The sequence below is a fragment of the Leuciscus leuciscus genome, assembly GCF_965113295.1.
Source record: "Leuciscus leuciscus genome assembly, chromosome: 3".
NCBI classification, from domain to species: domain Eukaryota; kingdom Metazoa; phylum Chordata; class Actinopteri; order Cypriniformes; family Leuciscidae; genus Leuciscus; species Leuciscus leuciscus.
Genome location: NC_138727.1, coordinates 51,378,027 through 51,392,073, shown reverse-complemented (window position 1 = coordinate 51,392,073; position 14,047 = coordinate 51,378,027). Strand labels below are relative to the sequence as shown.

Sequence of the window (14,047 nt, the reverse complement as noted above, 5' to 3'; positions counted from 1 at the left end):
ATACTCTAACTGAATTTGATATAGGCCTAATGGTATTACGTGGTTAGTAAAAAAGGTCATACTAATAACATTACTGATAGTCTAACCAGAAAAGACCATTTCTGCACCCCATCACATTATGGTCTAGGATGTAATTGGCAAACATTTAGATAATTCTATCGATGTCGTTATCGTCATTGTCAGCATGTTTTGAAAGCAATAACAGACATACGTCTGATACATACAGTACGTACACATACAGAGCACGTCGGTGATTGCAAACTCATCGCTACAATCACGCATCATATCCAGAACATCTTTTATCATCACACACGGTGGTTCAATGCCATTAACACAAATGTTTGATACATCAGACCATGAATTAGGCAGTCTTCTTATAAACATCATGTATTTCTTGAGATTTGTTACACGCTTGTTTTCATCATCATCATCCGCACATTCATCATCCGATTCGCCTGCGTTCTCGATGATATTACGCGTCAATACAATCAGCTGTCGTCTGTAATGTCCTTTAAATATGAATTCCATGAAGCTCTTTCGGCTACAGGCGGCACCCGTGCTGGTGGGGTCTTGATCACTCGCCATTCACAATTGAGAGGACTTGCCAGAGATCGACGACGTTGTAGACTATTTCCTTGCAGGTTTTGTCCAGAAGTTTCACCCTGATTTTTTTCTAGCTTAGCAGTGATGAATGGTTCCTCTCTTAATTCATGCAGAATAGTACCGACTGTTCCTTGAATCCGCTGAGGTCGTGATTTTAAACCGCACCGGTTTAGGACAATTGCGATGATGGAATGAAGATTGGGTTTAAAGAGTTTGCGTGCCAGCTCAAAGTAGATGTCGAAGAAGTATAAGGGTGGGTCAAACAGGCATGAATGTTGTAGTTGGCTAGGATGGTTTATCGCACAACCCTCGCAGTCCTCCTTCAGCTTGTCCCCGATGAGATTTTGCAGCAGCAGCACAGTTGTGGCTTTTATGATTTTGAATCCAATGTCGGTGAAGCAACCGTCTGTAGCGTCGGAACCGGGTTTAGCAGCAGATTCGCTGCCGGTACACACATCAGACAGGAAAGACAGGTTGCGAGATCCAAGGTCGGTGCCTAATTTATCCAGCCATTCTTTGTGGAGGTCTGATGTTTCTGGGGTGGCAGTCAGAATATGATCGGTTGCGTTGTCGTCAGGAGGGTCAAGAATGTTGACGAAAGAGATGCCGCAGCTGCACACATGTGCGTGTTCTGAATCAGTGTCTTCAGCCATGGCTTATAAATGAAACGTGGGAGGGTCTGACCGCTGAGCTTTATAATGACTGTAGTAAATGGGCGGGGATGGGAGAGAGCATGTACTGCTGCGTGCGCATCTCTCAGGGTGGAACAGTTGCACTTTAATCTTGTTGTATCCGTCTTGCATGTCACACCACTTGAACATTTTGTTTATGGTTGAAAAAAAATGCTACTCAGCAGACCCATATTGCACCACTTGAACAAAAATTGCATCTCATACAGATCATGATGTTCATTACGTAGTACTGCCCCTGATCGTTTACAGAGTTTTGTCTTGTCTTTGCAGCAGAATATGTAGACGCATTCCTCCCGCTTCTTTTTAGAGTGGTCACCGACCACGTGGTACCGGACATTCGGTGCTACCCCGTCCCACTCCGCAATGTACAAAGGTTCTTCACCACTGTCATTCAGATCCTTCCAGACATGCTTGTAAAATAAAGACCAGTCTTTATCAGGAAATACCAGGCAGGGGTCTTCTCCCGGTAGAAATTCACCGGCGCTGTCAGCTGTGTAGAGTGTAACAACTCGAGATGGCTTATGAAATTTGTACCCGAATAAACGGTTACTACTCATCAGAAACTCACCCTTCGTTTCATGGAGAAACTTTGTCAAACGGACATGCCCATATGGTTTTCTCTGAGTCATAGTCAGACTCTCCATCATCTCTTCACTCAGCACACCCTATTTATATAACCCGGTGCTCGGGAAACCCCCACAATGTAATGGAATGGCATGTGACACAACCGGATGTCAGAGCTCACAAAAATAACCCTTCATGACTTTATAACTGGGACAAAGTTCAAACCTTAATCAATAGATACCTTATACTCACAAGGGCATACACATCAACCAATTAGTCAACGGTCATAGGTCATTTCCACCCCCGGAGGATACAAGGTCAAAGGCGACACTGTCATGTGAGGTCAAGGTCAACCCAAGGGCAGGGGATGGGACAAGGTCAAGAGGTCAATCAATTTCACGGTCATCAATCATTTTGACAGTTGGTGAATCATAATACTACTTATAGAGTCACACTCACCTGTAGAAGTAGAACTGGTAGATGCTGTAGATGTAGAACTGGTAGCGGTTGTAGATGTAGAACTGGTAGAAGTTGTAGATGTAGAACTGGTAAATGTTGTGTAAGTGACTGGCTGTAAAGGAACTGAAACAATAACAGATTGAAACAGGTGATAAATCAGACTCAGATACTGAATTACTGTGTTCTTTGTGAAAGCACTAATTATAACAGAGCATCTTTTGAAAGGAAGTGAAACATCAGACTACATTACCAGCTGAGGCTGTCTCTGGTGTGACTGCTGATGTTACCAATGAATTAACAAACAAACAATAAAAAGGGCTCATGCATTTATAATTACCTGCACAATATGCTGAATCACATTTAGTTGGACTGACCAGCTCATAGACATAATAATTGTCTGGACAGGCTTTGACTTTAATGGAAAAAGACCCGTAATAGCAGCAGTAATTGTCCCAGTGACCGCAGACATCTCGAGTGACGACTCCATCTGTTACTGTTGGGTGTCCACCACGTATCCACAGTGGGACTTCAGTGCCACAGTGATGCTTCTCAACACATGTGTTCGGGATGCGAGCGCTCAGGCCGTTAATGAAGAGACGATACCAGCCGCTCCAGGAGACAGACGTGTCACACTTGTAGGAGTTTGGTGTCTGACTGCTGTTGGCTCTCCATGGTTCGTCCAGCTCAGTGTAGTTGTAGCAGGGGTCAACAGAGAGATTAGCTGTAATGACATTTTTTTATTTTTTTATTATATACACTGGGACATACACAGTGGACTATTAAATGAAGATGAGTTCACACAAAAATTCAAAAACTGTCATTGTGTTTTATTGCATTGCTTCGTTTTTTTCTTGCTGGTCTAATAAAAGACCTTCTTCACAGTAAATTCCCCGGTGTTAAATTAACACCGCTCGGTGTTCATATGGGAACCACCAGCAGGGTGTTAAAAGTAACACTGAGAGTTAATTAGATAATTAAATAATTAACTGAGTGATGATTGTTGGATTATTGAAGACACCTGTTGATAACAAGCAGAATCACTGAAGAAAAGAGAAACAAAAGAACTACAACTGACTTCCGGAGATGAAATCAACTGAAGATAAAAGACCACATTAAATCTCTGAAGATCTCAGGAGAAGAAAACAATGCCACAAATAACACAAAGCTGTAATGCTAGGCTTAAACTGCATGATACATCCTGGGGTAAATAATAAATGTCTCTTTGGTATATCAGCCATTGCAAATGCAGTTTCTGTACAAATAAAACATAGTCACCCAAGTGGATGTCAGTATGTTTAATACCTGTCCTACATTTACTTATTTTAAAATGATCATTTCACATGGTCTTTATGTGCAGCCAGAGATGGTGGTTTGCAAAGGAAGAAGTTTCTTAACTGCATTTCTAACATCTTCACCTACTGACACAAGCCCAGTAACTCACACATATGTCATGGTACAGATCATCACATTCATCATGCCAGAAAATAAGTCAAGAGACACAGTGTGTTACATTACCAGTTGAGATGGTCACTGGTAAGACAGTTGTAGAGCTGGTGTTAATGCTGCTAACGTCTGAAAGTTTGGATGAATAGTGATTAATGAACAGATACACATATCATGAATGTGTAGAAAGAGCTCATGTGAATATAATTACCTGCACAGTATCCTGAACAGTCCACAGTTGGTGCAACCAGCTCATAGACATAATAATTGTCTGGACAGGCTTTGACTTTAATGGGATATGACCCATAATAGCAGCAGTAATTGTCGTAGTAACCGCAGACATCTCGAGTGACGATTCCATCCTCAACTGTTGGGTGTCCACCAAGTATCCAGAGTGGGACATCAGTGCTACAACTATCAACTTCAACACACGTGTCTGGGATCTGAGCACTCAGGCCATCAATGAAAAGACGATACCAGCCGCTCCAGGAGACATTGGTGTCACACACGTAGTATGAATTGATGAAATCTGTATAATTTATGGCTCTCCATGGTTCATCCAGCACAGTGTGGTTGTAGCAGGGGTCTGACAGATTAGCTGTAATGGAAATATTTTAAGAAATGTACATGTTTATAAACAAGTTAGAAAAATCTATCCAGAAGTGCAGCTGAGCATTTATATACCTTGTTATTATTAGCAAAATATTACACTGTAAATGGGAGGCAGTATTGCCAAGCTTGAGTAATACAGTACAAATTAACATTAGAAGCAGTTCTCGTACAGTATCCTTCATATAGGCAATATTACTAGAATCACCAGAAACATTTTGATTTCACAAGATTTATACTCTAATACGGATCCAACTTTACTTCTCATGAAGGGATGCAAAGCTAATGACATGCATATGCAGGAAAAAGGCAACAGCTCAATTCAAAGCACAATACATTACCAATTGTAGTCTTTTCTGGTGTGATAGTTGTAAAGGCCAAATTTAGTGTCAAGACATCTGAAAAATAATAATACAAATCAACGGGACAGTCGTGGCCTAATGTTTAGGGAGTCAGACTGTAAGGACTGATTTTCCTGCTAAGACAAAATGCACCCTGCAATAAAGCAATACAATGAACCCTGGGCAGCAGAAAGCAAAGACAGAGCACAGGACCTTGCCCTGCCCAAACTTATCTCCTTGTCCCCTTGTTTGACTTCAACTCATCCCCCCTCTCCCTCCTCAAGTCACTGAAAGTTCATTAAGAATGTCTATATATCACATATGGTGTATCTTGTGAATATATTGTTTTTTCCTTTTTTCCGCACTGGCACACCACTGTGTGTCTCTGTCAGGAAAGCATTACTTACTTTTAGAGTCATCTTTGAGTAAATTATGTCATGTATTTATTATTTCTGAATTGGCTTTTAAGCATTTACTTGTGTAATTGGCATGATACAATTTTACCTGACAAATAAATGTTACATCTTGATTTATTCTGAAGTTTCAGAAATCATTCATTTTAGTAGATTAAAAGTGCAGTCTGGTGTTTCCGCAAATATTTGTCCAGGATAGATCCAACTGAAAGCACTTTGAATGGACCATGGGGCACATCTTAGGAAGACCTTCTGATTTCTGACTATTCCCTGACTTAGCATGTTGTACGCTGCAACTATTACAAAAAATTACACTTATGGATCAGCAGTGAGCGGCTGCATAGGGTAAAATAGTTGCACTGCACCCTCAGACTATTTCAGGACTGGCTAGTTTGTGATCGTGAGCGCACATTGGCGACGTGACGTCTCAAAGTGACACTAGGTCCGTAATGAACGAATATTCAAAATGATGAGATGCTCAGAATAATCAAAGATCTAAATTAATTCATAATCAATAGATGGGTTTCCGTTTCTCGAATTACCCATTATCCTCTGCGGCGCGCCGCCATGTTGTGTGTCAAACCTGTCAGTAAGCTACTAGGAGACACGGCTCATTCACTGTCCTGCATTAATAGAAAGCCAGTTAATATAAAGTATTTTTGACTCTTTTGTGTTGAGATAACGATGACAAATTCCTCCAAACCTAGGACATGTGAAGGTTATTTACAGGGACACATTAGACCATGTTTGCAAGGCAAGATATGATGAGAATGTGCGAGTTAAAATTTTATGTGGTCGCATTTGTGTGAGTGCATGGTCATGTACTACTGAATTCTCCTGCATTGAACTTGTTTTAGCGCCCGCCAAAGTGAATTTTTGTCCCGCCAAAGTCTTATTTGATCGGTGAGTAATGTAGATGAACTGGCCGCATGTTTAACTGAAAGAACGAGCAGAGAGAGAGAGCCGGTCGCGCGCGCGCACTCCCTCTCTCTTCGGAGCCAGGCGAAAATGTAAACAAGACTTCACCGTCTCCAAACTAAGCGCTGTCTTGCTCTCTCTCCCTCGTGGAAAAGTTAGTCTGGAGCCCTGCATTGACGGTTCACATCGCTGTAGCCAGGCGGCTGATATCTGCACAGCCCTTATTATACGGTACATTTAGACTCAGTGTCAAGACAACACCATCTGGGTAAAAAAACAACAACACAACGCTACGAACTAATTTAGTGTAGGAGAGAGATGGAGAGCAGAGGCACGGAGCGATGTGCTCCAGGTGTAGCCTCTGCCTCTGTCTCGACCAGCTGATGTGGCCACAGAGAAAGTGATGAAGGTGGACAATCGTCAGAGTGTGCTTCTGCCCAGCCAACACCTCTCAAGGGCTGTGTCGATAGCAGCCGCCTGGGTACAGCGATTTGACAGCCGATGAGAGCTAGTGCATTTAGCTAGCCCATCTTGGAAATTATTCGATAAAGTGTCACATCTCCAGAGCACAAAACCTCTAAATGTTCACAAGAGCAGCACTGAACATTAACTCCAGCCAAACGGAGAACAATCGTATGATTTTCATGTTCAGAATAATGCCGATTCAGCATATTATCATGCTCCGTAACACAAACGCTTGACCCACTTGACACACAAGATGGCGCCGTAAGGAGTTGCATGAGAAATGTGACGTCATCGTAAATCTATCTATATTTATGACTATTTTCTAATCAGAAACACGATCTAAATTTGATTATCATTTGAAATTGGAGTCAGATTAAGCGTAGAGCTAAACTAATATTGAAACTAAATTCCAATAAATTAAGTGAACTTCACTGGAGCGCTGAAAAGACATACACGCATTATTCCTTCGCTAGGCCGTTGGATTCCATCATTGGGCCAATGGGTGGTCCTTACAAGACTGATAACTCGAAGGTTGTGGGTTCGATCTCAATACAGCAGGAAATGACTGAGGTGCCCTTGAGTAAGGCACCGAACCCTCAATCGCTCCCTGGGCACCACAGCAAAAATGGCTTTAAATGGTAATATGGGTTATCATATTGGCCTTCACATTTCACTTTCAAAGGGCACAATGAAATAACTGTCAGCTGGCCTAAAAAACTAATATCTGAAGACCAAACAATTTCAGATGCTCCAACAAACATGTAACCCAAACAGCGTCATATATATGTAGAATATTCATTTTGACATGTTATGGAAAACTAAAAAACAAGTCATACTTACACAACAGCATAACAAAGATGCTAGTTAGTCCTCTTTTAAAACCTGTCATGAAATAATAAGGAAAATATATAAGAAAAAACACTTGAAAATGTGTTGGACTGTACTGCAATTTAGAGTTTGAGAAAACTACATTCATCATCTGACTGCAGATGACCGTAGTTCAGAGGTGGAAAGTCCAGGTTCAGAAAGTAAAAGTCCTCCTCAGTATCTTGTTCCAATCACCTGGATTTGTTAATTCAGCAAGAAAGAGAACTAATTAGTGAAATCAGCTGCACAGCAAAAACTCTCCTGGGAGTTTATTTGGCTCCAGACTCAAGAGTGTTAGGGCGCTTTCACACTGGCAGTTTAGTGCGGACCGGGGCACGGTTCGCATGAAAAATCGCTAATGTGAACGCTGTCATCGGACCCGGGTGCGCACTAGAGTACCGAACCCGAGACTACCTGGAGGAGGTGGTCTGAGCTCGGTTGCTCCCGAACCGTGGCGCGGTTCGCGTTAATGTGCAAGCAACACGGACTCGGGTGCGCGCTTGTTCAGGAAGTATAGTATCCCGCGCATGCGTATCACTGTCGCATCAGTGAAAAATCTTCTGCGAGCAGCAGAAACACGGCGTCCCCTGGATATGTGCTGAATTACACCATGTAATGAATATAAACGTAGTTGTCTCTCACTATGTTGTGCATAATAGCACCAAAAAAACAGACAAATTACAGCTATGCTCAGTCGAGTTGTATTCTCCATGCGTTTTCCGTGTGCGTTTGCGATGACGTAAGATCACTGCAAACGCACCTGGGTTCGATACAACTAATTGAGTGTGAAACCAGACCAACGCTGCGGGGGGCGCCGGGAACTAGCGCACTCGGGTTCGGACCGCAGCAAACGAACCCAGTGGAAAAACGCCCTTAAAGTGTTCAAATATGAGTGTTAAATTAACACTCAAGAGTGTTAAAGTTAATTAGCTAATTAAAGGGTAACTAAACCCCTGGTCAGAGCCTGACTCCACCCACTGGCAATATTTGAAAAATGCTGGAAAAGTAGGCAGAGCCCAGTGGAGAGGGGGCGTGCATCTGTGACGTATCTCTCTGCAGGCAAGGGCGTGGTTAGCTGGTACCCTCTGACGTCAGAGGGTACCACAACTTCCAATAGGAAAATTCAACTGCAGTAGCCACTGTTCAACCTGAAGAGGGCAGCACTCAGACGTTTTTACACCATATTTTGTAAAATTAAAACACTTTAAACACAAATGTCAAAAAAACTACTTGAATCAATGAACAGCACTAATAAAGCCCCATTCTTACAGATCATTAACTAAAAAAAGTTGGTTTAGGGTTTAGTTACCCTTTAAGTGATTGATTGAGTGATGATTGAGCATTATTGAAGACACCTGATGTTAACAAGCAGAATCACTGAAGGAGAAAAATCACAATTTTTGTTACCATTATGGAGATCAGTGTTTGATTTAGTTGGGCAGTTGACCTTTCAATGTTTAACTTTAGATTTTGTTTGGCTGCTGTATCTGAGTTATAACAGCCAGATGAACAGAGAGAAAATGTGAACAGGTGGTGTTGGTTATATTTTAACATAATCATAATTTGACTAGGGATGGCTGACGCGAAACTGACGTTCCGAAGCTTTTCGAGATCCCGAAGCGCAGATGTTTCGAAACACTGATCTGAAGCGTGGTTCAAAACACCCATGTCACGTGACTATGGCTAAATGAAGCTTCGGAGTGTTTCCCAAGTGTTTCGACAGGTGCAAATCAGCGTTTGATTGACAGGGTCGGGAACAGACCACACAATCGCACATCTGTATAAAAGTCAACGCATAATGACCTCGTGGGTTTTTGTGAGAGGAGTTTGATTTTCAGATAGCAGATTTTTGGTGATATAGTGACATTTATAGTGTGATTTGTTTAGTTATATTTAGGCTTACATTTAAATGTACACATTGACTGATAGGCTAGAGACAGACAGTATACATATAGTGACACATTAATAGATGCATAGATATATATATATATATATATATATATATATATATATATATATATAGACAGATATATATAAATATATAGACAGATAGATTAATAGATAGATAAATAAAAAGGGAGGCTCCACAGGTGGTGGGGGAGCATTTCCATTTGGAAACCCCAAATAAAGTGAGATGTAGCCTATGTATTGTGATCAGCAGCTAGCCTACTGCAACAATATGTGGCATGAAGCGGTATAGGATTTCAATAAGTTACTTTGCTTATGGTGATAATTGTCGACTACACCACCCTGAATAAATCAGGGAATATCTAAATAACCCAGCAATTAGCATTAGGTCCCACAGGTTCGTGTGTGTCAGGGAGGTTAGAGACAAGAGTACAACTAAATTACAAAAAGGTCTTTTATTGACATACAAAAATAGTTAAAAACAGTATCTTTTCTTAAAACAAAGGCGCTCAGCACTCAATGCACAAATGTCAAAGCACAAAAACAAGTGCTCACAGGGGGGCAATATGAATGGCACACACCAACATAGTCCTCTACCCACGAGGGTAGGAGGAGTTTCAGTCAAACAAAAAGTAAAACAAAACAACCAGGCTGAGTCTACCGGCGGAAGGACCACTTAATGGCTTTTCCAAAAGCGTAATTCTACTCACACACACACCGTGCACTTGGATCATACACACAAGCACTCCAAAAGTGTCACCCACTGCAACACTACCACCACCACAATGCACTCGAAGGTCCTCCCGCCTGGCCACCTCAGTTCCTGGGAGAAAACAAGATAAACAGCTGAGTTTGGTAAAAGCCAAAAATAAATAGCCAAAAGAAAATATAATAATCAAGGTCAGCAACGACACACAAGTAAATAACAGAAACAAAATCTAAACAAAATACACACAGCTGAACTAAAGACACGGAAAAGAATAACAGCAGATAGAGCTGGTGCAGCACACACACATACACACATACACACACTCGCGCGCGCACACACAGGTTCTCGTACAAATAACAGTAAATTATTATTGATCATAACTTTTCTATCACACTAAAAAAGGAAAGGAAGTAGACGGTACAAATCCTGTGCCCTTATGAATTCCCGCCGGCGCGATCAGCGCGACACGGAGGGCAGCGCAAGCACCGTGGTTATCCGGGTGGACTCAAGTTCATAGGAACACGGAAGAACGAGAGGGAGATTGTGCAGGGAACCAGCAAAATAGTCCCGAGGACGAAAGGGAGGACCCGCGCCTCACGAACGCCTTAAAGAGAAGCAGCGAGATGTTAGTGCCTTTCTTTCCACTACAATCTTCCAGACATCTTACATGACACTTACCAAAAGACGACATCACCCCACATATAATCCCCACAGGCTACTGTTTACCGCGATCATCACAACCACCGATTAACTGGGGTACAGGAAGCAACGCATTAACAGTGATATAGCGACTCAGTATACTGCACGCCATCATAACCGCCACTCAATACAGGGACAGTTTACACACCTGAAGGGTGGGCAGACACCTATTCTAAGCTGATGAAATGCACCGTCGGAAAAGTGCTTAAATGAAACACTACAATTTGAAGAGATAACACATATCAGTAGCGTTCTAAACACACGATTTAAACCACTCGCTACCAGCACATACCTGAGGCGCTAGTGGATGACGCAGGAGGGGGAGGACAAGACGTGACGCATCTCAGAGTACAGCCAACCAGCATTAAATAGCCCGTACTCTTTCCTGATAGGATGCCAGGACTGTCACTCACTTAACTAATCCTGCCACAAATACATCATCCATGATGCGCCATTTGAGGAGCACTCATCCTGCCATTTTGCAGGGTGCAGAGGATGGTAGCATTCCCCCTGTACCTAGGCCTGCTATGTCAGTCTATGTTATGTTATGTAATCTGATACATGTAATTTATACTTCATATATGCCATCAGTTTAGGATTTGTTACTAATTGCTGTTTTCATTTTCATTCAGAGTCACAAATGTCAACATCAGGCCCATCATCATCATCATCATCTACATCAACACCAGTAGAAACACAGGACAGTTTATGGGAACTTTTTGATAACTGTGTCCGTGAAACCCAGATGATACACAATGCTACAGCTGATGCCACAGTGGAAGTGAAAACATACCTCAACGATGCGTTTTTGCCCAGAACTCATGATCCCCTAACTTACTGGAAAGAGAGAGCAGTAATCTTTCCTCATTTGTATGTCCTTGCTAAAAAATATCTTTGCATGCCAGCAACAAGTGTCCCTTGTGAGAGGATTTTTCAAAGGCTGGAGAAATTATCTGTAAAAAAAGAAGTAGGCTAAGGGTGTACTCACACTAGCCAGTTTGAACCGTGCCCGAGTGCGTTTGACCACCAAAGCGCGGTTCGTTTGACTAGTGTGAGTGCTCCGAACCGTGCCCGGGCGCGGCTCGATTAGCCGGCCCTGGCCCGCTTGGAAGAGGTGGGCCAGAGCACGGTTCAGTTGGACTCGGGCGCGGTTCACATGCAGTGTGAGCGCTAACCGTGCTGGAGCACGGAACAGGACGCGTGACGTCACGGTTTTGCGACGCTCCAAAACCAACATGGCGGGGAAAGGGTCGCTTTGGTCTACGGCAGAGGTGCAATGCTTGTTGGAAATTTGGGCAGATGAGAGCATACAAGAACAGCTGGACAAAACGCATAAAAAACGTGAAAATTTTCGTGCCACAAAGGCGATAGATCTGTTTAACAACAGGCTGTGAGAGGGCTGTGGACCACCGTGGACCAAACGACTCAAAATTATCCACAAAGTAAACAGAGCGATGGACTCCATTGTGTTCAGTGAGAGCGCCGCTCTTCCTGTTTATCCCGAAACCGTCGCACCATAATGACGTAAGCGTGCTCCGGCACGAATGCTGAAACCCTATGTGAGTGCAGGCCAGAGGGGGAGTGGCGATTGGGGAGTGGGGAGTGGCGAGTGGGGAGTGGGGAGTGGGGAGTGGGGAGTGGGGAGTGGGGACAATCGTACTCGGGCCCGGTTCATGGCAACCGTGCCTAGTGTGAGTACACCCTAAGTCCTTCCACAGCAGAGAAATTAATATTTTTGAATAAAAATCTATAAAAAAGTGGACACAATTATCAAAAAGTTCCCATAAACTGTCCTGTGTTTCTACTGGTGTTGTTGATGATTTACATTTACATTTTTACATTTAGTCATTTAGCAGACGCCTTTATCCAAAGCGACTTACAAATTAGGACTAATATAAGCGAGACATCATAAAGAGGCAAAAAACAACAACAACACAAGATGATGATGATGATGATGATGATGATGATGATGATGGGCCTGATGTTGACATTTGTGACTCTGAATGAAAATGAAAACAGCAATTAGTAACAAATCCTAAACTGATGGCATATATGAAGTATAAATTACATGAATCAGATTACATAACATAACATAGACTGACATAGCAGGCCTAGGTACAGGGGGAATGCTACCATCCTCTGCACCTAGCTGTGGCTTGATTTCTTTTATTAATATAAATTTTTCATGACCAAAATAACATTATGCACAGTGAGGAGCCTACAGGTTACAAGTTTCACATATTAGAAAAATACAATAATAATTTATTTTTTTTTTTAAATGTAATGGCTCGTCAAGGTTGTTTCAGATCAACACCTGCAAGTGACCACTAGGTGTCACCGTTGCGACGGGTGTCGGATTGTTTCGAAGCCTCGACACAATATGGCACATTTGCTTCAACTGTTTCATTGTTTCACGAAGCCTCGATCTGCCCACCACTACATTTGACCTGAATCACTGATCTCATTTAGAGCCTAATCTCTGACTTATATGTATATTGGTCATTATAGCATCACAGTGATTCTACAGAATAATATCCAGATTTTTCAATATAATCCAAATAGTTTCTTAAAACATGTTTTGATAATAAAAAATAATAAAAAAATAACTTTCTTTAAGGCACACACAGACATCAAGAATCAGTGTATGAATCTCAACAATGGTGACAAAAATAATATTCAATTAGGAAAAGGAAATTACTAAGACAATTCAGATCATAATTTATTCATACCGCAATGCATGATGGGAGCCATGAATGAGTTTTGATTGGTGGCACCCAGAATGGACTGCAATATGCTTTATTATTGTCACCATTGTTGAGAATCACAGGCTGATTCTTGATGTCTGTGTGTCCAAATAAAACAACTTTTAAGAAATATTTTAGATTATATTGAAAATGCTGAAAATAGTATACTGTAGAATCACAAGCTGCTGTAATCAACAAGGTAAACCTGACTTTCTAAATGAGTTTTGTGACTCAGGTCAAATGATGATTATGTCAAAACATAACCAATACCACCTGATCAGCTTTTCTTATTGTTCATCTAGCGCAGTGGTTCCCAAACCTGTCCTGGAGGACCCCCAACACTGCACGTTTTCTTTGTCTCCCTAATCAAACACACCTGATTCAACTCATCAGCTCATTATCACATGGGTTAATGAGCTGATGAGTTGAATCAGGTGTGTTTGATTAGGGAGACAGAAAACGTGCAGTGTTGGTGGTCCTCCAGGACAGGTTTGGGAACCACTGATAGCAGTTATAACTCAGTTACAGCAATCAACAGCAGTCAAACTAAATCTAATGTTAATAGATTAAAGGGGAAATGAAGCAGTCAATCAAGTTTACATGATTTACAAAA

The 14,047-nt window shown here is 41.9% G+C and overlaps 1 protein-coding gene across 1 annotated transcript in view; it reads right to left on the bottom strand.

The window, feature by feature from the left end:
* The window catches only part of LOC309493655 (uncharacterized protein), a 48,934-nt gene extending 36,484 nt beyond the window's left edge, over positions 1 to 12,450 (bottom strand). The window contains exons 1-8 of the mRNA XM_082162841.1: positions 12,390 to 12,450; positions 10,983 to 11,662; positions 7,348 to 7,389; positions 4,712 to 4,768; positions 3,973 to 4,359; positions 3,834 to 3,890; positions 2,656 to 3,039; positions 2,319 to 2,441 (exon numbers count right to left, since the gene is read on the bottom strand). Coding sequence (XP_082018967.1) covers positions 2,319 to 2,441; positions 2,656 to 3,039; positions 3,834 to 3,890; positions 3,973 to 4,359; positions 4,712 to 4,768; positions 7,348 to 7,389; positions 10,983 to 11,055 — 1,123 coding nt within the window. The 5' untranslated portion in view covers positions 11,056 to 11,662; positions 12,390 to 12,450. The remainder of the gene's footprint in view (positions 1 to 2,318; positions 2,442 to 2,655; positions 3,040 to 3,833; positions 3,891 to 3,972; positions 4,360 to 4,711; positions 4,769 to 7,347; positions 7,390 to 10,982; positions 11,663 to 12,389) is intronic.
* Between the last annotated feature and the right edge of the window lie 1,597 nt (positions 12,451 to 14,047).